The sequence below is a fragment of the Neodiprion virginianus genome, chromosome 2 (assembly GCF_021901495.1).
Source record: "Neodiprion virginianus isolate iyNeoVirg1 chromosome 2, iyNeoVirg1.1, whole genome shotgun sequence".
NCBI classification, from domain to species: Eukaryota; Metazoa; Arthropoda; class Insecta; order Hymenoptera; family Diprionidae; genus Neodiprion; species Neodiprion virginianus.
The window spans coordinates 40,460,505-40,483,815 of NC_060878.1; the positions used below are offsets into that span (position 1 = coordinate 40,460,505).

The window sequence follows — 23,311 nt, forward strand, 5'->3', positions numbered from 1 at the left end:
CACGCTGCACGGGTTCATTCAAGAAGCCCTAAGGCAGCAGCTGTGAAGGAGAAAAAACCGACGAATCGGATGGCTCGTGGCGTACGTACGAGCATTTTCAAACCGTCTACGTACGGTATGTTTCCCATCGTCATTGATACGTTGCATAATTGTCGCGTTATAGATAAAGCGATAAGATAAACGTTCGCACGGTGGTTAGTCGAACCCACGATACGGGAACGATAACGCGATTCCGAGGTGTTGAAAATTTAAGCCCCGAGTTCTCCGGCAGACGCGACGGTTTGGCCCGCGAAAAATAACAGTCGGCAAGCCGATTGGACGGCGGTGACGCCTTGTGCGGGTCTATTTATAACCCGCGCATGCGCAGTCCCCGGGAAATAAGCATCCGCCATTCATACGAGTCGATTCCGTTGTTTCTGTGTGTTGAGCCTGGTTCGACGACGGGACATGGTGACGGTAATATTTGTGGTCCCCTGAGAAAAACATGAGCCGATTCAACTAGCGACGTTTAAATAAGGTGACGCGAAAAATGCGTTGATAGAACATCGTAAACTGTTGTACTGAACCGCTGCTTAATCCGTAGGCATTGTTAGCTCGAGTTTAGTAATAATATTGCTGCAGTTTTACCCACGTAAGTTTTCGTTGGAAGCCTAGTCGCGAGTCGCGAGTCGGTTGCGAGTCGTTGATAGTAGCGTATACGAAAGAATAACAAAACTATTTTTGTCGCTAAAATCGGCGTTGCCAAATCGAGAGACTCGAAATTGACCCGATAGAGAAACCGTTATTTTCTGTCAACATATAACTCAGCATTCTCACATCTCCGCATTTCACATTATCTAATAATTTACAGGCGAGAGAAAACGAGCTGAAAACCTGCTGCCAAGTGTTGTGTGAGAAAATTGATACGACGAAAAATGCTCGTCAAATAATATAAATCTGGATTGATACGGCTGAAAACAGCGAACCACTATAGTGAGAGAGAGAGCAACAGACTATGGGGGCATTTTTAGATAAACCGCAAACAGACAAGTACAATGAGCATGGGGCTGGGAACGGTTTGCGATATGGAGTCGCCAGCATGCAGGGCTGGCGGGTTGAGATGGAGGATGCTCACCGAGCCATAACCGGTCTTGAGGGTGGCTTGTCGGACTGGAGTTACTTCGCCGTGTTCGATGGCCACGCAGGTGCTCTTGTGTCTGCGCACAGCGCGGAGCATTTGTTAGAGTCAATAATGCAAACGGAGGAGTTTAAGGCGGAGGATGTAATAAAGGGTATTCACTCAGGCTTTTTGAGATTAGACGACCGAATGCGAGACTTGCCTGAGATGATTACAGATAAGTCTGGCTCGACGGCTGTTTGTGCTTTCATTTCTCCCAGGCAAATTTATATCGCAAACTGCGGAGATTCAAGGGCTGTACTGTGCCGATCTGGTAATCCAGTGTTCTCAACCAGAGACCACAAGCCTGTTTTACCTGCTGAGAAGGAGAGAATCCAAAAAGCTGGAGGGAGCGTCATGATCCAGCGAGTTAACGGGTCGCTCGCTGTTTCTAGAGCCTTAGGAGATTACGAGTACAAAAATGTCGAGGGTCGTGGCCCATGCGAACAGCTAGTCTCACCCGAACCTGAAATATTTGTCAGGGAAAGAGACGACGTCAATGACGAATTCCTGGTTTTGGCATGCGACGGGATTTGGGACGTTATGACCAACGAGGATCTCTGTGATTTCATTCGTTCTAGGCTACTCTTGACTGACGATTTGGAAGCAGTCACCAACCAAGTCATAGATACCTGCCTATATAAGGTAAGTCTTATCATTTCTTCAGTCATCATTCTTGTCTTGATAAAATATACAACTTTATCATCAAAGTAAAAATAGATAATGGATATCGTAGTGCAAAACTCGAGCTTTGCACCTTTGGAATAAACGTAGCTTGCTTTCGAGAGTCTTAAAGCTGTCGTTTTTTTGAATCTCTTAATTCCGTGTAGTTTTTAAACAAATTAAATTTGTCGTGTAAATTCAAGTATTCTTGTATTGTTCAAAGCACTGTGAAGATAATAATATCACATTAATCATTGGGTACACATTTGCCAACCAGGAACAAATATTGTTTCTAATATATCTCAGATTAAAATAGAAACAGCATCAGCTTGTACTATAATGTAGCAACAAGTAGAAATCTCTTACAGAATAATGAAATATTCTTAAATTTAACTAAACGTTCATTACCTGCTGCTTATAAAAATTATAACATCATTCGTCATTGATTATTTACTGTATTGAAAACAGAGTGGAAGAAGTAATCACTTGCCTGGGCTATAAATACTTATGAGTTGGTTAATTACGCGAGCCTGGGTACTTTAATCATGATAATAAACACTGGGAACTTTGAAGGAAGATAAAATATAGCTTGATAAACTTGACCTGAAATTTATATTTTCCCCAATTCTATCTTTAGAATATACTCAAATGTTGAAGAAGCAGGAAATATACTTTTTGTACATTTTTAAGCTTATCAGCACTGCTTTGCTAAAAATTAAATAAATCGTGACGAAATTGTAGGAAGATTGCATGCCTACTATTGCATTTCAAAGATACAATTTTAATGATTATGCTTGTACAGGTAGAAAAATTCCCCTTAGATGGAATCTACCAAAATTTTAATTGTGGCATGCAACTGGTTTTCCATGAAAATAATTCATGTCTACATTAAAAAATTTGCTCGCACTTTTACGTCCTTTAATATATAATCACAAAAACACATATCTAGCTTCCAAATTTATTAGTTATTATACGAAATATTGTGTTCGTTAGTCAAGCAAGTATCAAGCTAATTGTGAAAAGTATATCGAGTGAACTTGCACCGTTGAATCGTTGTCTGAAGGTTTATTTATATTTGCCATATATTTGTGAATTCATGATAAGAATGCTGCCAGCTCATATACGTAAACTCACCAATTTAAGACATTTCTGCTTGAAAAAAGCTGTAAATGCTGACCCATGAAATTATCCAACTAGATTACAATTTAGTAAAATACTTTTTTTTTCTGTCTTTTCAGGGTAGCCGAGACAACATGAGCATAGTTTTGGTAACGTTACCTGGTGCCCCGAAGCCAAGCGCAGAGGCACAGAAGAAAGAAGCTGAATTGGAAATGGCCATTGAAAGGAGGATCAAAGGTTCATTCTCTTTTTCATACTCTCACTCTTTTCTCTCGTTTCTATGCTGCACTAACAGACGTATTTCAAGACGTCGTAAGCGTACTTGACATTCTTCTCTGGTTTGAATAAATTTTACAACCGTAATCAAGTAACCAATCTACAAACCACAGTATAAAAGAGATAATTGCAATCGTTTTTAGGGATTATCTATTGATTATTGATCTATTACTTGTGTTGACCGTGTTATTCTGGGTTCATTTAGAGAAACCTGCAAGTAATTCGATCTCAAAGAGTTCAAATTTCGTAAATTGATCCATAAATCACTAACTTATAACTAACTAAACATAAATGGGTGCATAAAATTATGACAAACTAGTCCTACCTTAATATTACGTCACCCAGAGACGCAATTTCTCAACTGGAATCTCAACGTAATAAGTGAGCAATAAACCAAAGTATCAAGCGATAACATTTTGTCACTATCGCTTTGATGAATCGAGAAATTTTTCTGCAAGTCATCAGACGGTTTTAATACTTGAGTATTATATTTTGTTCCATTATATCTAAAATACTATTTTTTTTTCTCTCTTTTATATCATATTTAGAGAAGTAGATGAATAACAAAAATTGGTGTCTACTTGCTAATCCTTCTTACTTATGTATAAAAAATTGAAACACCAAAATAGTATATAAGCAATATTATAAAATAATGCAGCGTTCAATCCAATACGTAGCTTATTGAAGGAGCTCCTCTATAAAAATGAATTGGAGCGAAACTGAGCAGATAAGTCCATCTTAGGGTATCACAATCTGATTTTAAACCATGCCTTGGATTCGACAATCTAAAAAATGAAAATATGGTCAAAACCACTTTCAAAAGAAATTATTAAACTTGCGCAAGAAAAGAAAAAGAAGGAGAGGGGCGACTAAAAGAGAAAAAAATTGGGAGAGAGAAATATAGCTGATAAATAAATTCAATCTTATAACTGAAGCGTGTGATATAATAATATTCGTTAACATCTAAGCAACTATGGAAAGCTTCTAAAGCTTTCAGATTCAAAATTCGACCAAATTTAATCTCACACACGTATGATTTGATATTATACATGTAATGTACAGACATAACTACTAACTTGCAACGTTGAATTAATGAGGACATATTTGAGTTTTTACGTAAAAATGTAAGGAGTCTTAGATTATACGAAAAATCAGCCGAAACAATATGTATACTATCAATGTTCGTGGTATCTGTTTCATAGGTAACAAGAAGCAATTCTTAATAGATCTTCCTTAGATTAAGAGTAACAAAACATTCTATATGTTTATCCCATTATTCGTTTCATAGAGCTCAAAATATTTCATCGTCACAGTCACAGCAATTATTTTTGATTCCTATTTGAATAGAATAACCAAACATAATTGCAAACAGTCTGGGTAAAAACTCGACCTTGAACATTACTATCTATTTAAAGAAAAGTAAGATTCTTATGGTGTCAATTGCATAAATATATTTACCATACTTTCGAGATATTATCTCATCGAAGAATGTTCTAACGAAAACATATTTGTTACGTGGAACCCACAAGCCTTATAATGCAAAGTAAAAGATTTCTCTGTACCAGTTGTTTATAGATGATCATGAGACTATCTGTTTCATTTATGAAAAATGTATTCAACGCTTTGGATAGCTAAAATACTTTTAAGTGCAACTTACACTAATATGTAGTAATATTTTTAATAGGAACATTTTAGTATTGAAACGTTTAATATATTTAATTAAAATTCAGAGTTTAAAAGACATATTACGAATTTCTGGATAAGCAAATTTGTACTCTGGGCCATTATTAAAGGAAATATTTTACTATCAGCTGAAATTATATAAAATACGGTGAACTAAGGAACCAAGCAACATTTATAAACAAAGGTTTTATTGATATTTATCGTTAACAATTGTATTTGTAGAAAATATCTATGCTTACGTGTTTAAATTACTAGTGGAAAGGAGATATCAAAATTATACACAGTATTACATTTCATTATTCTTTATTCAAGTATGGAATATAATTACTTTTAAATATAATATTAATTAGGCGAATTTAAAGTCATTCCTTTTTAATTTCATTGTTAACAAATGTTCGAGAATCTACTAGCCGGACCAGTCTTACATTACAATAACTTGCTATTCCTACAACATTGAATTTACAACATTGAATAGCATCTATTGCACTTTCACAAATTCCACATATTTTAGTCGTTCGTACGTTGCGCGGAATGTGATTATGTACTTTAGTAGTCACAGCAAGTTTATTTGATGTTTGGAAAAATGGCTATTCATTAGACTTTACCTTGACATAGATTTTCTCTTACTCTTTACAGTGTGATAGGTGTACTGAGCTAGAGTAATTTTAGAATGATCTGGTTTTTCCACTTCAATTTTTCATTTATTAAAGACGCGTATACAACTAGCTGATATTCAGCTAAACTTCGTCAAAGAGACAACCGATGTATTATCAGAGCAAACATGTAGAGACAAATAGATCGTAAATGCAATTAGCCTATGAATGCATCAGTGTAAACAGTAGCGAGCCAGTTTTGTTATGGTATATAATGGAAAAGATAAAATCGTAAGATTCTTGATTTCACAATCGGTAGTTGGAACGAACTAGGAAAACATTAGCTCAGAATGAAGAAAAATAGTCAAATCCCGTCCTTTGATTCTGTCAGGAACTATTCTATTCCCTGTAACGTAATTTCATGGATGTCAAGTTTTTCTAGAAATAGACGTCAAGCATTATTTGAATAATGCCATTCCTGAAGTATTATATCTCATAGAGATAACGGCAAAATAGATACATAGATATATAGATGAATATATATAGGAGTATATATATGAATGTATGAATTATATATAGGAGTCGTTATTCATGTTATATAGTCAATTTGATTATTACCAAAGATATATGTTACCACCATAGATATGATTGGTATTTTCTTAGAGTTTCTTAAGCTTCTTCTTAAGCTTAAGTTTCTTAAACAACCAAAATTCAAATCTATCCAATGGATGAAATTGAAAGTTTATATCAATAGTTAAAAATCGCATCTTCTACACACCAATATAATGTCAATTGTAACTGAGTTTTTAAATTGTTAAAATTATATACATATATATGACTGAGAAATCATCGGCAGTTGATGAAAAGGTCAATGTATTACTGGAACAATTATCTCGTAAAATGTAACTTATACAGTTGTGATATGTAACTATTGTTAAGAATATTGAAATTGTAAGTGGATTTTTAATTGTGTTAGCGTTAGTTCCGTAAGATAGGAGTGCCGAAATTTTTTAAGGAGCTTACCTGAGACGAATATTACGATAACATTGGATATGAATTTTCTGGAGTAGTTCAAATTGAATTTGTTGACCTGTATTCCAAAAAATTATTTTAACGGAATCAATATTATCATACCTATTTCTACGTTTCCTAAGAATTAGTAGAGGTGCAAATCAATTCAAATGTCTGTATGTTAGGTTTTGCAACTTTTGGTAATTTACTGAAAAAAAAATTATTGAATAATATTGTTTAATTATCACCTTTGGACTTGGTTAATATAACATACCCAAGTAATTTCCAAACTGCAATAGTAATTAATTCATAGAAAACAAAAATAAATTGATAAATATTTTCTTATACGAAAACATGCATGTTTACGAGATGAAACAGGTACGTGCAAACTCAGTTTCAAAATACTCGATTCTGTTTCATTTTCTTGACATTAAATTTTAGTTAATTTTTCATGTATAACGGCAATGCATTTCTTATGGAAAAAATTGCGATTGCCGTTACTTGTAAAGGAACGCTCTTGTATCTGAAATTTCGTGATAAGTAAATCAAGTATCTGAAACAATTCCAAAGGTGAAGATATTTTTTGTTTTTACATTTCACTCAAAGTAAGATCGATGTATCTACTTATGACCGGAGTATCTGTGTTGATTACTGTTCCCATAAGAAATGTACCGTAACAGTTATTTATTCCAGTCCTAAGTAGCTGCATGTTTAGATATTTTCACTTGACTATTTAGGTAATTAAAAAAAAAATTTGTCACCTGAAAATTTATCAGAAAACAATTACTCGCCAACTTCACCGATCATTACTTCTCTACGTTATGTAACACCTAATTCTTATTTACAATGTAGAAATTGATAAACTCCCAAAGCCTTATATCAACAAGTTTCAAAGTGTCTCTCAAATGTCGCAATTCAATGTGTAACCCGGTTAAATTCTTAACACCAATTTTCATATGATTATTCAAATTGAAATTTAAAAATTGACCAACTTTTGTCAAACATTACATGACAAAAAGCAACGATAGTTTACATCGCCATTCAATACAGCAGTAAATGCACAACGAGTATGTGTTTGTGATAGCGACTGTTTTATAATTTCTCTAAATTCTATTTCAAATAAGCAGGTACCAGAACATTTTGAATTAATCATTGTCATTCTGTTGACAGAAATAGTAACGCAGCAGGAGGGCCAGGATGGAATCGATTTCCCACAGCTGCTCCAACATCTTATAGACCAGGAAATGCCCAATCTTCCACCCGGAGGTGGTCTTCCTGCCAAGTAAGTTGATTTCTTAATACACCTTGAATCGCATTGACGGCTGAATGCAAGAATAAACTGAGCCCTTTCACACTCACGGACAAACTCTATACAGACTAAGTGTCGCCATTGAATCACAATGTCACAATGACACACCTTCACATTGACTGGAAACTGTTACACGAATTCATTTGTCGAGGAATTTCCCTTCTTCCTTTACACTTAAATTTATCTATACCAACAATTGAAGCAAGTTTAACTGACGATCGCTTCGAGCACAACTTTTCATGTTTTATGGCAACCAAAAACTTTTTTCTTTTTTTTTTTTTTTCTTTTTGCAGTACAGGAAATTTTTTGACTTCCCAAAATGCAAACTTTATTACCTTTAACTATACTACCTTTATTTGTACAGTATTTGTTAACGTTACCTTGGCTGTAGAAATTTCGTGACAAACTCTTGTATTGTTAAGGAAACGTGCAGAATGACTCGAACGTTGCCTGCTCCTACAGAGGCACGTCGACTAACTATTAAGTCAGCCTACCATACACGTGTAGACGAGCAAAGTTGTTCAATGCTTATATAATAAAATTGTGTTAGGTTGGTTGTTAACGCAGCACCCAACACAAAGAAAGAACATAGTCTATTAGCAATTTGGCCGGATACCAAAGTACATAATTAGATTACTCTGGCAACAGGATGATCGAGGTACCCTCGACCTTGGGTATAACTGTATCATGATACAAGTTTACTTAAAATAGGTATTTTTAACACACTGCAGAGCGATAACGACTAACTATTTACTTTTCGTCGTAACAGCAGGCTGCCGTAGTGACGTCCTTGGTCATATTTTTGCTTTTTGTATTGATAATTTTTTCTTCCTGAAATTTATATCATTACCAATTATATGCCATTGCAATGTTCAATCATTGATTAATAGTAATTCCATTTTGTTTCTCTTCTTCTCCACAGGCGACCATTCATCGAACAGGTGTTCCGGGAAGTTTGCCCCAGCAGGGCGAACAGTGTAAGTCTTGGATACGATTTGCCTTCATATTAACTAACCCACGACTCTTATTCCGTGACCCACACACATATACACACACCAAACGTACAATTATTACCCATTTCACACATCAATATTCATTCTTTATATTCATTCAAGTACAATAAAACATAAAACAGTGGAATTTGTTCTTCGCTGAATTCATATACGCATGCATAAATAAATACCATTTGTCAACCAAAAAAAAAGTATGAAAAATCTGCCGTTACATCACAGATAATAGTGATTCATATGTGACCCAATTTCGATCAGGTGAGGCGTTGAATGGTAGGAAAATTCCCTGTGGGATGCGATGTTGTGCTAAACTTTACTAAGATGAAAATGAACATAAACAATTAAAAATAATTAAATTATTTGAAAAAAAAAAAGAAAAAAAAACAATATGATAATACTCAGGGAATGTCACTACTTTTTGAAAGATATAATATATTTGATACCCTTAGTGTGAAATAGTTAGGCTAAATAACTGTTGCAGCATTATAACGTATGAGTATCGGCGGCAGATTTTATCATTAATTAAAAAAAGAACAGTTATAGAAAGAAAGAAAAAACATAGAGTGCGAGCACTTTAGGAATTATTCTACAATTAGATGGAGTAATTTTCAAAGTGAAATTAAACACTGTGTCCATTCATTCATTCGCTCATGTCATTTCATTTCATTTCGTCGTATACCTATACTATATAAAGGCAAATTCAGAATCAATAATAAATTGTACATAAATTACATCATATTTGTTCTTAACATAGACCGGATTGAGCATTTTTACAACCTTTAAATACGAGTAAATTTATCGATATTGAGCTCTATTATTTTCTAACGGCTATTGATTCTGGTAATGTTGTGTGGCATTTAAAGCAAACAAAAAAAAATAGACAACAGTGGCTCTTTTCCTATCGAATATGGCAAACGACAAGTAATGCATGGATCAATACTATATTTCTTTTTATTTTCATCTGTTTATTTTTCTGTTATTGTTAAGCTCACCTTGACTAATGTCTTAACCTTGTCTCAGTCAGTTGCAACGAAAATGTATTTTTCTTATACCACGTATTCGTGCGCATATATATTTTCAGATACTTGGAAAACTTTAGATAACTGTTTAGTTACTGATTTTTAAAACTGTGTTAAAAGTATCTCTCCATAGTCTAAGGAATGATTATTCTTAACAAATTCGGACAGAATACATTTTCTTGTAACTATGCTACTGCGATTTCTGAAAAACTAAATAAGCGAGGAAAAAATTTGATACTGAAACAAAATTAGAATTATCATTAAGCAACAATTGGTAATAGAGGTCTTACTGCAAATTGCCATGTCGCAGCAGATAAGTTGTTAGAACTTTACAACAGACTCTGCTAAAGGCAAATCATGAACGATATTGATATTCCTAATTTTTACCTAATACTGGTACCCATTATTGGATTTTATACAATGTCCTCCCATATATCTAAAGGAATAAACAAGAAATGAAGATATATTCAAATTATTATGCAGGGTTTTGCCAAATATTGTATTGTGTCTATGAGTCATACTTTCTTATAATTTTTATTAGCGTGAGTCACGCTATCCTTGAGATTTTCCACACGAGTCAATGACTCGAGATTGCTTGATCTCTTGATTGTACGAATGAATTCTGATGATTAGCCCTGAAATCCCAATCTCACGATAAATGTGCCAACAATTTCAGATTTTTTAAACATCACTTGGTTTTATAGTATTGCTATTCAAGTAGAAAAGAACGTCGTTAATATGTGGCATATTATTTTGAAAGTTTCACATGACTATATATTTGTTGACTTATCCGCAGTGAATAAGAGACTATTTGGTCTAGAAACGATGTTGGCAAAGATGGGAAATATTTAAAAAGTCTAGATTTCTATTTGATAAGTTGTTAACACAATAGAATATTTTTATGGCACCCTCTGCTGTGTTGAAATGCGTAATATTACAATATAATAATTATATATTTTTGTAGTTTTAGAGGACTCGTGCTCAGAATATTAAATCATGACTGGTCAATTTTCTCAGCTATAAAAACAAGCAATCAAAAAAAAAAAAGAAGTTATGAAAAAAAATAAGAATAAAATGTTACGTAAAAAATGTCTTACTTTAGGCAATCTTATGATTTGTGAGGGTTCATTTTAAAATGAGCTTGTACTTACTTATTTATTTACTTACTGGACAAATTGGCCCAAAGCTTTAAAAAAAAAAAAGAAAAGAAAAGAAAAACAAGAGCAGTCCTGTATATAATATTTAGAATCGGTGTCTATGGATATCTGTACTGATGTTATGTTTATGCAATATTGGAAATCTGTCAATAATATTATAGCAGCAAAGAAGGCCTTGATTATGATTCCATGTATACGATTTTAGGAACTCTTATCTGCTCACGTATTAAAAATGATCTCATATTATGTTTGGTATCATATATTTGTATCTGGATTCGTAGTCAAAACTGAAAACTCCCCATTCATACTATTCCATTGTAAAAGTTGGCCAAATTTTTTCTAGAATCACCTTGATCGTATTTCTGAAACAAATCGTATGGCTCAACTGCATGCATTTAACGTCATATTCAATAAAGATTTATTCCAAGTTGATCAAGAAACGAATAACATAGGTTTAAACTTGTTTCTCCTCATTAAATACCGATTTCAATATCGCGTTACTTTTAAAACCGAAATCATTGCGAAATTAAAGCAATCTGGTTAGAGCGGCAGTGTAAAATATTTACAAATATTGTAATTATTATTTGAATAATCACATTTCGCTGTTATAACGCAAGTCGAAGATCAACATTTGTCGCAATATGACTTTTTGTGACAGATATTTTAAAACTAGTTATTGACCAATTACTTTGTAATACACGTTGCGACTCGAATTTCCTACCCTTCACGATTTGATCTTTAACAAAAATGGAAATCAAGGCCTTCGCCGAATTTTATCAATGTAGCACACACATACCAAAGTATATTATTGCCCCTCCTCGCCCCAGTAGTGAAAATAATAATAAGAGAAGTAGCAAAGCTTAGCATTTCACTGTCTTTTGGAAATAAGAATTGAAGAAGAAAAAAAAAACCAAACAAGTTCGGTTCCAATTATAAAATTGTAATTGACGATGCTTCTTCAGTCATTTGGAAATTATATGAGTATGAAGAAAGACAAGATCGACAGGATGATTAGTAGTTACTCCAGATAATTTTTATTGCATTCTTATTTTCAGTTGACAGAAAATTATATTATATCAGGTCAGAGCAAGAGTAGGAAACTTCGTAAACTATCATTGTTATTTTAGTATTTTGAAATCATTGCAAACTCTTTCTTATTACCTGCTACTATCCTAAATCTATTCTTTGGAAAGAATACGTACAAATTACAGACAAATAGTAGAACTCTTTTTAAGCGAACTCGTATCATCAAAGATATACGAATGTAAAAATTATAGAAGCACGGTTCATTCCGTTATTCGAACGGAACGTTTATTTTTTACGATAACTGACTCTTGCTCTTGAGTGATGCGCATGTAGTTAGCTTGCTTTGTGCATAGTCCTATTCTGTATAAACTTGCTTCTGGCCTGGCGTTGAAAAGGATGTAATGTCGGAACTCGATTGTTATTGTCAATTTTCCTTGAGTATTATATATCAATTATGAAAATTTATATTTGTAACAGCATTGTAACTTGTAAATACTTGTGATTGTAAAGTATTTTGTTAAGGAATGCGGAGAGACTTGTACCTTTCAGAATAGGACTAGTATATAGCTAGAAATAAACTCATATATTATGTGTATAATCAAAAACCAAACTATTTTCTCAATAACTACGTTATACCGATAAAACTTTGCTGTTGCGTAATTTGTATATTTCTTTTTAGAGCTGCCTCTTAAGACATTATATATTTTGGCAATGAATCCCGTTTTTAAGGAATGCTAACAATAACAGCTTCACCAAAACGCGGACGTTGCTATGCATTCTTATTGTTTGATGCAGGCACTGCCTAAATCAATAAGAGTGTTCAAATAAATTGGAATTGGTATTAAAATACTGCGTTACGTTTCACACATTCGTGACTTTCAGTACAAAGGCATTGTCCAAAACTCTCACCATGAATTTTCAACCGACAGAAATTATATTGCATACATCTTTGTAAATATTAATAATGTTATTTGCAACTACCTGCATGATGCAATTGCGGCCTTAGTTCTTAAAAATGTATGACTATTGAATCACCAGCATTCACTTACAGTTAATAATAGCATCAAAGATATTATACAGTATGATTAACAGAAGCTTGACAGAAAATCGTGATATAATCAAGTTCTATGATGATGATTTCACCATATCCCAACTAAACTCGAGATGATAACATAACTAACTCTTCTCTCCTTATTTTCTTAACTATCCATAATTTACTGCAATACATTAAATATGCGAGAAGAAATAAACTAGCGAAAAGAGATTCGTTATGCCCATTGAAGATCAATAGATCGTACAAGTGAACCAGGAAGGCAACTATATTACTTGAAATTCACTATATCGTTAAAAGTAAGAACACGTGATCGCATCAGCAATTGAAAGTGTCGTTTAACCATGTATTTATAGGCATCTTAATATTAATTTTCAATACCTCTTTTCATCGCTTGTACGATATCTCAAATCATATTAAATCCATTTGATGCTGCATTATTTATTATGTGCGCTATGTTGAAGATGATATCGTTTATCTCTTATCAGAAAAACTTCAACTAAGGAATGGTGGATCTTATTGATTTTGTTCTGGAGTAAGCTTCCAGTTTAAAGCAAACAGACATGCTTAAAGACTAATTTTAATAAAATTAGGAAATGTAAATTTTTCTCTGCAGGATCAACATGGAACAAATGCGATGAGTAATGCAACAAGTGGGTACAGGTGTCATTTGTAGAATGAATTCCATATTAAAATTTGTGAATTATATGTTGTCAAGAATTATTGCCAATTTCCAAACAAAAAAAAAAAAAGGAATAATGCTTCATGACTTGCCATAAAATTATAGATTGTGAACATCATGTAGGCACATTATAGAGATTTTTACAACCTGCTAAAGGTATCAAATGTCCACGAATAGAAAATTTTTCTTGCATTTGAATATTCCCATTTCAAATTCGTGATTGATATAATTATCGTTATAATTAATTTTTTCCCTTTATCCTTTAGATTGAATTGAGCTTGTCCGCCATTCCTTTCCTTCCCGATGAGAAGAATCCTGCTTTAAACGAACTTACTAACACTTATTAATTTTTTGATTTATTCTAATTTTCGTTCTTCCTTTTGTTTTGTTGCGTGTGTCACCACACTAGCAATAAATCTTTGTCAGCTGATGAAAAACGATGAATTTCGTGCAAATTCAACAAAAATGTTCTACTTTTCTTACATTTTTCGTATTATATACTCATGTTGGAAAATGATTTTCCCTGAAATTGTAATTTATGCTGATGGATCGCATCTTTGTTATATTTTTTTTTTTGTCATGAAATTCGTGTAAAAATTTTTAATTCTAAATTTCTGAATAAAATCGTTGATTTGAATGTTGACATTTTTCAAAAATTGAAACAAAAAGAAGGTAACGGCAATTGCAGGATAAATTTTCTTTAGAACAAAATGTACTTTCACAGTTATTCAAGACTTAATCTTTAACTTTATTAAATTATTTACTTAATTTCTGTACATAAGGTTACGGCATGCCAGCTCCACTTTCAATTTTTATTTTGAACATTTATCATTATACAATTTTTGTAAATGAACACTGTGAAAATTTTTGGGCTTTTCAAAAATCACCCAGCTACAAATTAAATACTATTGAATGTTAGACCCCAAATTTTTTTCTCCATACTGGCATAATATGAATTATTGTTTGGAAACTTATCAAAAGTGGAGTTCACATCGTCTGGCTATAATGTACTTGTATATAAGTTGAAATTTCAGCACTGTCATTAGTGCTTGGTTTTTTTTCCCCCTCATAATTACAACTTCTTTCGTTAAAACGAGCATAATATTTCATACTAATATTTATTCGTGTAAATGAATATAATTTTTGTATGTTAATTAGTGTAATTTGAAACGTTACTTACAGAATACTATATATATATATAAATATATATACACATATATATATACATATATATATATATATATATATCCATGTTGTTGTATATAATATACATAATTAAAATCATATTTCGTGGAATCTACTTTATCTTTTACGCTATATGAGTAGAAATTTTTAACATCTTGGAGGTGGTGAAATTTATATCTCTGTAGAGTTTTTTTTTTTTTTTTTTTTTTTTTTTTTTTTTTTTTTTAGTGCAAACGCTCAAGTTTTGAAGACTGCAAAGGAATTAATTTTATTGATACTAATTTCCTGTCACATATTACAGAAGTATTCAACAATGAAAAAGAAAACCAATTTTGGTTATTATTAAATGGAAGCAAGTGTACCTAATGAGCAGATGATTAAGGATAGGTAAAGTTAATACAGAGTCGTAGTCACAGTTTTGTAAATAAACATGTGATTTTCATTTATATTCATTAATTCAATTCGATCGAGAATTGATCATTGATTGTCAAAATGTGACGCAGATACAATAATTACAGCATATTTCGCACTTTGAAATAATCACTACTTTTCATTTGGTGCAGTAGATAAAGTTAACGTCAAGTAAATTACAATTAATGTCTTGGCTGCGGGATGGTAACCATTCGAATAGTTTGACGATGCGTAGTATTTGCAACAAATTCACTTTGCATTTATTGTAATATAGAACTAAGATATATTAATGTTATTTTTAATTTTTGCATTAATCATAGTCATCGATGACAAATAAATCTCATGGAACTACTCAGCGTGTTTTATTGAATTTTGTTTAGCCTGGCTCTAAATATTTATGCAATAACTAATCTGGCAATCGTATTATGCTATTGTAAACAAGTTATTTCATTGCGAAAATAATAAGCCATGAATGATCATCGCGTATAACAAATTATAATGCTTTTCATAGTATCATTGGGAAATAAAGCTTCAGAAAAAGAAGCTACTAGTTTGTAGCTGTATATTCAAAGCCTGGCTTATTTTCATTGTAAATACAAGCCCCTAGATAAAATTGCATCATTGATAAACATATTCTTTTCTCAAAATTTCTCTACTTGCTTTAGGATCTCTTAAGTCAACTTCACATTTTGAACGAATTGCGTCAAACGTTTGTCATGCCATTAATATGTCGAGCCAAATTTGGTAGATAGAATTTGGTAATTTTGAAAGTCAACTTTTATAGATAGAAGAAGATGAGTCAAGGAAAGTTCGAATTATTCGTTGCATATACAACTCGATGCGTCTGCATTCTAAACAAAGCTGAACGTAGAAAACTGATACAAGGCCGGCCTAAGAATTGAGCAGTATTCCGCAGTTACAAGGTAATTTAAAACAATATTTGCTTTAAGAATGAAGAAATTGGTTTTGCTTGTGGGCATGGATTCCCATCCGTTGAAGAATTATAATAATCAGAAAAACTAAATACATGCTCTTGCTCCATTTTTATGCCACCATGTATTACGACTAATCGTTAGGCTCGTTGAAATAAAATTTTAAAACAGATTGTTCAATGTTTATTACTGTGTAGAACATGTCTGTTCAGCATTAAAATATATACTTTTGTTAATATTATTGTACTTTTGACGATCGAGGAATTATGTATTCATAGACTGAAGCATTTAAAACAGACCTGATATACGCATACGAAAAATGAAGACAATCTTCAAAATCCAAAAAACTGACACGTATTCTATTCTTCTATGAATATATACTTTGATAATCATCTGGCTGTAATAACGCTGGCTTATGAAAAGTTTAAGCTGAATCTAAACACCTACTGATCTATCTACAACAGCGCTCAGACTCGTAGATGTAAATAACTGAGTTTTCTAATAATTGTGTAGAAAACTGTAATATATTAATTTTAAATCGTGAGCAGTAGAGAACTGTAAATAAATTAATGAATATGTGCGTGAGATGACTTCAGCCTAACAACTTTTAAACCTGTATGTACTAAGTTTTAACATAATTAAAGCATCTATATATCTGCTTCGCGGGACTAAAGATAATTGAAATTTGTTCAGTATGTAAATATTTTAGGAGAAATTGAATATTTCGAAAAAGTGCCTCATCAATTGGGAAATTTTAAAAACTAAACCATTATAAACTAAAAATGCATATTAATTATTAGATTTTCAATCGAAACGTTTTTAAACACAACAATTAAAATACTTGTATAATGATGTGTTTACAGGAGTCAAGGACTAGTTAGTGCATACAATATGTATACCATTTTATACGTGTCGTATGGAATAATCTGGCGAATGAGAGAACAGCAGATTTGAGACATCGTCAACTACAACTATGATGGGTTTGCCGCATTAAGTCACAATTGTATAGAACAATAATTAATCATTAAATCACACGTTAGTCAATACCAAACAATATACCTTGCATTACATTACACTTGTACAACTGACAAAAAAAACCTACGTTTTTAAGAGTTTACTGTATAAAGCGGTTTAATATGATACTAGCCAAGGGTGAGATGTATAAATTAACTTAACACACATGCCAGCATATTTATATGACTAAGCCATTACCTCACAATACCTACTTCCATCACAGCGTAACTCATATTGCAGAAAATTTTGGATCGTATCTCTTTACGAAGATCCACTATTATGGATATATCTTACTTTTAAATTCAGGTAGTAGGAAAATAATGAATTTAATTTTCATTTAATTTTCATTTAATATTCATTTAAGAGTAAAGCAGCTTTCATTATTTCGCACTGTAATTTCTCTCAGTTTTCATCATATGAATTTCGCGTAACTCCCTCAATACAAATCTGGGCCAGATAATTATAGTTTTCTTCAAGCTGTACTTAATTTAAATTATATATACACATATATCGCAATAATTTCGAATATCCTCATCCGTGTTGAATAAATAAAACAATCTTGTTAGAAAATCAATTGAATTATATGAAGTAAACTATTGAATCGAAATGGAGTACTTAGAACAGTAGTATGCATTCACAGGCAAACTGCATCCCATCGAAGATTTAATGAATCAGAACATTTTTTTTTACTAATTTTTCTTCTAAAAAGATTTATTGTAACATTGATACTCGACAGTCTTTAGTTTCAGAATATTCTTACTTGTTTCCAATTCTTATAGCTATGATGCGTAATTGGGTAATCTAAACTATGACAATTTCATTATTCTGTTGATTTATTCACGAAAAAAAAAAACGATAAGAAAAATTGCTGTATACAAGTTGCTGTTACAGTACAAAAATACAATATTCCGAATTCAAGGGTTGGTAACGTTTTGTACTACTTTTATACGTATTTTCAACCAGGTACATTTTTTATGTATTTTTCATTAATGTAACGAAACAAGAAACTTTTCACACATGCAAACTAACCATTCATTCGATTATTAAAGAATTATAAAGCGTATAATTGAGTTTATTATTCATTAATTATTGATGATCTTACCTTTGGCTACAGGTTTAGGTATTACGTTGTAAAAATAACTATTGTACAAATCAATGTACTCTGACTACTATAGCATAATTGAAAATTATTTACATTTGTCTATCGATGAAATTTGGAAAAAATTTCTGTAATGTCATAATGATCTTCAGGATGATCATATAAAACTGAAAATTATTATAAGTTGAATATCGTTTCGTAGTGAATTATTTCATAAGATTCTTCCACAATTGCAGAATTTGCAATGTACAGAATTCATATACCTAAGTACATTGATTTAAAATTTTCAACCTGAAATATTTCATAGTGATTAGAAATAGGCGTACAATCTATTGCTAGTGGATTTGAAGGCATTGCGCACCACATAAAATTTACTAAAGAACGATAAGGAACGTTCTTATTCAGTGAGATGAGAAAAAAGAAGCTATACTAAACTAACAACGCTAATTTAGCTCTATTTAGCAAATTCAGCTAACATCATAACAATATTGTAGTATATTACCAGAAAGCTGAACTAAAGATTCATGGATATTATCAAATAAATTATCAAACGTTTATTCATATAAGTCTGACTTATACTTTACCCATCACTCAATTTGATCGGATTTCCAGTACTTTGGATTCCACTGCAAAACAAAATGGCAGGCTAAGCAATTCGTTCATTTCTTTTGACGCATACACGTGCATGTCAAATTTCAGCCCTAACAAGCGAATATTGTAAAGAATCACAAGTCATACTTTATAAAGAGAGCTGAATGAATACTGTTTTACTTTTCTCTGTTTTTTTTTTTTGTTGTATAATTATCTATTTCTTTATTTTTTGCAAAGTTTTATGTTTTATAATAATTTACAATCAAATAATACCTAGTAATTATACAAACCTATTACAAGTAGGTAAGATCGCGGTATTGTACTAAAATTTACAATAAATGTTGTGGATTATATTTAATTAAATTTTTTGAAAAACTTACAATGTCGAAAAAGATAAAATAAAACAACGTACGTGAGTTCGAAGAGAGTTTGACAGTAGCAAACTTACATATCATCAGTTGTTAACTGAAGGAGATATGGCTGAACACACTTCGATTGTACGTTTAGGATATTTGCTTAATTGCAAGTAGCACCATTGCTACGGATATTTAAACATAGCTTCACACGGTGAGCTACTACTAATGATGCCAACGAGATAGCTCATTAGCCAAAGGCAACTGGAGGGAAATTTTTTTTTTCTTTTTTTTTTTTTTTGTGTACCGAGACAAAATATATTTAATTAATACATTTTAAAAAATTCATTAATGATCATAGCTGCAGCGTGTGAGCGATGTTTGTTTCTTAATTTAAAATTAAAAAAATGTTTTACAAATCTAAAAGACACATGTCACAGAAGAGAATAATATTGTGCCTAATGTTCCACGTGTATAACAAGAGCTGATGTGCTCGGTTATTTAGCAAACATCACAATTTCGTGAGAGAAATATCCTCAAAAAACACTGAGGCATTTTCTCTCAAAGCAGGAAAAACCTATTTGGGTTTATTTCCTGCAACTCACTTGTGGTGAGTCCTATTTTTTTCCTTTTATAATCTATTTATTGGCAGTCCACCCTCGCCATAGCGAGGCTATGCTAGCTGCTGCACTTGTCACAAGTCCACCGGCCACACTTTGGTTCACCTGCATGCTTGCCGATGATTGCTGGCCCATCATTCCCCCTGGAATTGGCACCATCATCTCGGGGCAAATAACATGTGGTACCTTCGCATACAGATAGACAAAGTTTAAAATTTACTTTGGACTTCTAGTAAAGCTCAAAGCATGGTACGAATTCATCACTCGGAACAAAGCAATACTCACAGCCTCCCATTCCCAATTGGGAGTGTCTTCCTCGTCATCTGAAGCGGAGTCATCGCTAGCTTCTAAATCCGGAATCAGTTGACTTTGCATCAGCGCAGCAGTTGGTAAATCCGTTTCGATTGGACCAGTTCTAATCAGAGATAAACAAGACATAGTTAATCGAATTTACGTGATCTTGAATATAAACAAGAATACTTTGAATATTACTCCGAAGTGTGAAAATAAAATAGTAGCAATCACTATAAGAATTTTTCGTTGATAAAGAATGTGATTCACCTACGAATCATCAATAGTGCTTAATACTTACCTTCCAAGATTGCTGATGTCAGTATTGAGCAAGTGCATAATGTTCTGCAATGTGTGGGTGGGATGTAAATACGAAAGATTTGTATTTTGTGTAAAACACAAGTGCAGTACATTGCTATTGAGCCTGGCCACTTTTCTGGCAAATTTTTGGTCCGTCATTTCATTGCTGCAAAAATCACTGGAACACAATAACAAACAAAAAAAATTGTTAAAAAAAAAAATTGGAAATGAAAATATGCTATCTATCATAATTTAGTTAATAGAAAATTTCGCCAATCTCAAAAATTGTGAAACAAACCTATAGGGCAGTTTATATGGTAATTTTACATCCAGGTAAAATCCAAGAACATTAACGAGTTGTGTTGTATAAGTCAGAGCTGCGCTAATATTGTAGCCCGGATTGTGCATAGCGTTTTCTTTGTTTCCTCCTGGTACACCATCTTTGTTGGCCGCCACTATAAATTATGAATTTTTTTAATTACCTTTTTCTCGAAAGTCTTAATGCAAATTTTGCTGTCTCAAATTCGGAGAATCGCACAGATTATACAAGACTGTTACTTGTGTTAAAAGATTGAGGATGTACTCTAAGCGAGAAATTGAAAGTATTGTGAAATGTCATAAAATTTTTGTAATCACCCTACAGTTTTTTACAAGCTCAAAGAGAACAATTTTGTTCAATATAATGTAGAGTACGTACCCCAAACCGAATAAGCAGAATAATCTCCGGTTCCTGGTAAAGTTGGGGCTACAATGCAATGTTGCATTTCCAGGCTATTCTCAGTGTCATTAACCCACCTGCCCCTAACGTAAGATGTCCTGGAAGCATCTGCAAGTGCGCAACTTACCAAGTCTCCACAGACACTCTCATCTTCGCTGCTGTACAAACTTTGAAGATGAAATAATGACAGTAGTTTTTATATTTCTCACAATTTTTACCTGACAATGAGTGATTAAATATAATGTGAAAGACTATAATATCATTGTGTAAACAGTAATCATACCTTCGGCTGGGCTTTATCTGCGATATGGGAAAAATATAATCAATCAATTGTTGGGTAGCCATCCTAACAACTTTTTTGTGCAACTGCTTCTTTCTCTCAACAGCTTCCCTTTCCTTCTCTTGCTTCGCCCTTATTCCTATTACGTATCGTTGCAATTTATCTACTCGGTCCTCATGCCTTGGCAATCTTAATGCCAATTGCGCATTAACATCTTTAAGGATGTTTAATCTTTGATTACCTAAAAAATAAATAAAAATATACATGCTATTTCTTCCGACACTATTAAAACCCAATACCGCCATGATGTACGGCAAATACAGTATTTAAAATTTATCACTTCGCAAGATGTCGACTAACAATCTTTTCAGCTCGTATTCTATGAAAAATAAAAGGTCGAAATGATTTGATACCTAAATATTTCAACATGTTATTACTGTTTGATGAAGCAATTGCTTGAAAAGAATTTTTATTAGGAGAATTTGATAATATCAGGGTTTTTTGGTGGCTAGACACCATGAGTCTGCAACATACTTCACCTAAATCTTGCCTATGCAATACCTGTGTTTATATTTTGCTTCGTCTCATTCACCAAAGACTGGACTAGCCTGATTCGATCTTTACAGGTCTTGATATCACATATCTAAAAGCAGAACAATAAGTTATAAGAAACTGTTTTTTCATGTATATTACGATATTGATAATGAGTTACTTAATTTATATTACCAGTTTGTCCTTGTATTTAATTTTTTCCAGGGTTTTCATGCATTTTTCTTCAAGCTGGGACTTTGCGGCTTTCAACCGTAGCAACCGTAACTGTTTATCCGCAAACCTGAGGAACATGAATTAGATTATGAATAACGTCGGTAATACATACACATTACCGTTCTCTGAATTACTAGTCAATATTGAACAGAAAAATTATCCAGAATTTCAGCGATATACCCAGCAATTACTACAAGTCAACATCTTTGCAACAAGAGTGATAAAAGCGTCTGAATCGTTTGATTCAAGTGTAGTTAAAAGCAATAAAAGAAAACCGAGTAAAGCAATTAATTCTGCAAACTAACATTGACTGCAACGTAATCATATCAGTGCGTTTTGACCCTAATGCGCATATGTTCTGGAGACGATTTATGGCATGCATATTATGCATGAAGATTACAGGATCGGGGAAGAAAGAGTATATTTAAAATAAATAGTGCAATAGGACAAATCTGATGTTGTTCTGAAATGATATCATGTAAAATATGTAGCTCAAGCAGGTGACTCATCACACGTTGATCAGAGCCAAGCAGAGAGAAATTTAACATAAAGAAGATATTTTGTTGACATCATATAGGTAGGTTTTTGGATAAGTTAACAAATGATTATTGTAAATCTATCACATCGGATAAACAATAGTGAATGATGGATATTTGGATAAATTGGTGGCGATAACAATAAAAATACTGTGTAAAAATAAAGGGAAAAAACAAAATATGATACAATAACAATACGTATGGCGGGGTGCATCTTTGCACGAGCCGACTGTACCGTTCAGAGTAAACAGAAGTTGAATGTACGAAATCCCCATTGTGAATACAGTGTCTACAGTAGAAAATTTTACGGGTATTGTAGCACAGCGGACACTTTAGTAAATTGACGCTCAGACGGCTGACAACGACTCCCAATTCGGATGAAAGCTGAAAATCTGCGGGCGCTGCACAAGATCCGTCAGAGCTGCTTGTCGCCATAACCGAAAACAATGAGCCTCGTTTCA

At 32.8% G+C, this 23,311-nt stretch overlaps 2 protein-coding genes and 1 long non-coding RNA gene across 8 annotated transcripts; 1 reads left to right on the top strand and 2 right to left on the bottom strand.

Moving 5' to 3' along the window:
• The first annotated feature begins 318 nt into the window (after positions 1 to 318).
• Positions 319 to 18,962, top strand: LOC124298872 (protein phosphatase 1B). Of its 6 annotated transcripts, none has more exons than XR_006906905.1 (7): positions 319 to 456; positions 851 to 1,801; positions 3,058 to 3,175; positions 7,672 to 7,783; positions 8,733 to 8,787; positions 16,136 to 16,274; positions 17,147 to 18,962. XR_006906905.1 is itself a non-coding variant. In XM_046751435.1 (6 exons), the coding sequence occupies exons 2-6, from the start codon at positions 995 to 997 to the stop codon at positions 14,100 to 14,102; spliced, it is 1,173 nt and encodes a 390-aa protein (XP_046607391.1). In that variant the 5' UTR covers positions 362 to 631; positions 851 to 994; the 3' UTR covers positions 14,103 to 15,880. The 6 variants fall into 6 exon arrangements, 3 of the variants coding, with proteins under 3 accessions (XP_046607391.1, XP_046607392.1, XP_046607393.1); XR_006906903.1 differs by having other exon boundaries at positions 363 to 631; XR_006906904.1 differs by having other exon boundaries at positions 363 to 517.
• LOC124298874 (uncharacterized) lies at positions 7,716 to 8,379 on the bottom strand. Its single transcript, XR_006906906.1, has 2 exons — positions 8,191 to 8,379; positions 7,716 to 7,776 (listed from the first exon to the last, which is right to left on the bottom strand). It is a non-coding gene; the product is annotated as an uncharacterized LOC124298874 (long non-coding RNA).
• Positions 18,233 to 23,304, bottom strand: LOC124298871 (beclin 1-associated autophagy-related key regulator). The gene is made up of 9 exons (XM_046751434.1): positions 23,086 to 23,304; positions 22,276 to 22,381; positions 22,111 to 22,192; positions 21,553 to 21,790; positions 21,249 to 21,436; positions 20,850 to 21,006; positions 20,553 to 20,729; positions 20,246 to 20,375; positions 18,233 to 20,146 (listed from the first exon to the last, which is right to left on the bottom strand). The coding sequence occupies exons 1-9, from the start codon at positions 23,283 to 23,285 to the stop codon at positions 19,979 to 19,981; spliced, it is 1,446 nt and encodes a 481-aa protein (XP_046607390.1). The 5' UTR covers positions 23,286 to 23,304; the 3' UTR covers positions 18,233 to 19,978.
• Positions 23,305 to 23,311: the final 7 nt, after the last annotated feature.

Bases quoted from the DNA above. Each gene is read 5' to 3' on its own strand.
- LOC124298872 (XM_046751435.1), top strand. From the start codon at position 995: ATGGGGGCATTTTTAGATAAACCGCAAACAGACAAGTACAATGAGCAT. The intron at 7,784-8,732 runs GTAAGTTGATTT...TCTTCTCCACAG, and splicing joins GGAGGTGGTCTTCCTGCCAA to GCGACCATTCATCGAACAGG. The intron at 8,788-14,021 runs GTAAGTCTTGGA...TTTATCCTTTAG, and splicing joins GCCCCAGCAGGGCGAACAGT to ATTGAATTGAGCTTGTCCGC.
- LOC124298871 (XM_046751434.1), bottom strand. From the start codon at position 23,285: ATGGCGACAAGCAGCTCTGACGGATCTTGTGCAGCGCCCGCAGATTTT. The intron at 22,382-23,085 runs GTACAGTCGGCT...CATGTTCCTCAG, and splicing joins ACTTCTGTTTACTCTGAACG to GTTTGCGGATAAACAGTTAC. The intron at 22,193-22,275 runs GTAATATAAATT...TTCTGCTTTTAG, and splicing joins TTAAATACAAGGACAAACTG to ATATGTGATATCAAGACCTG.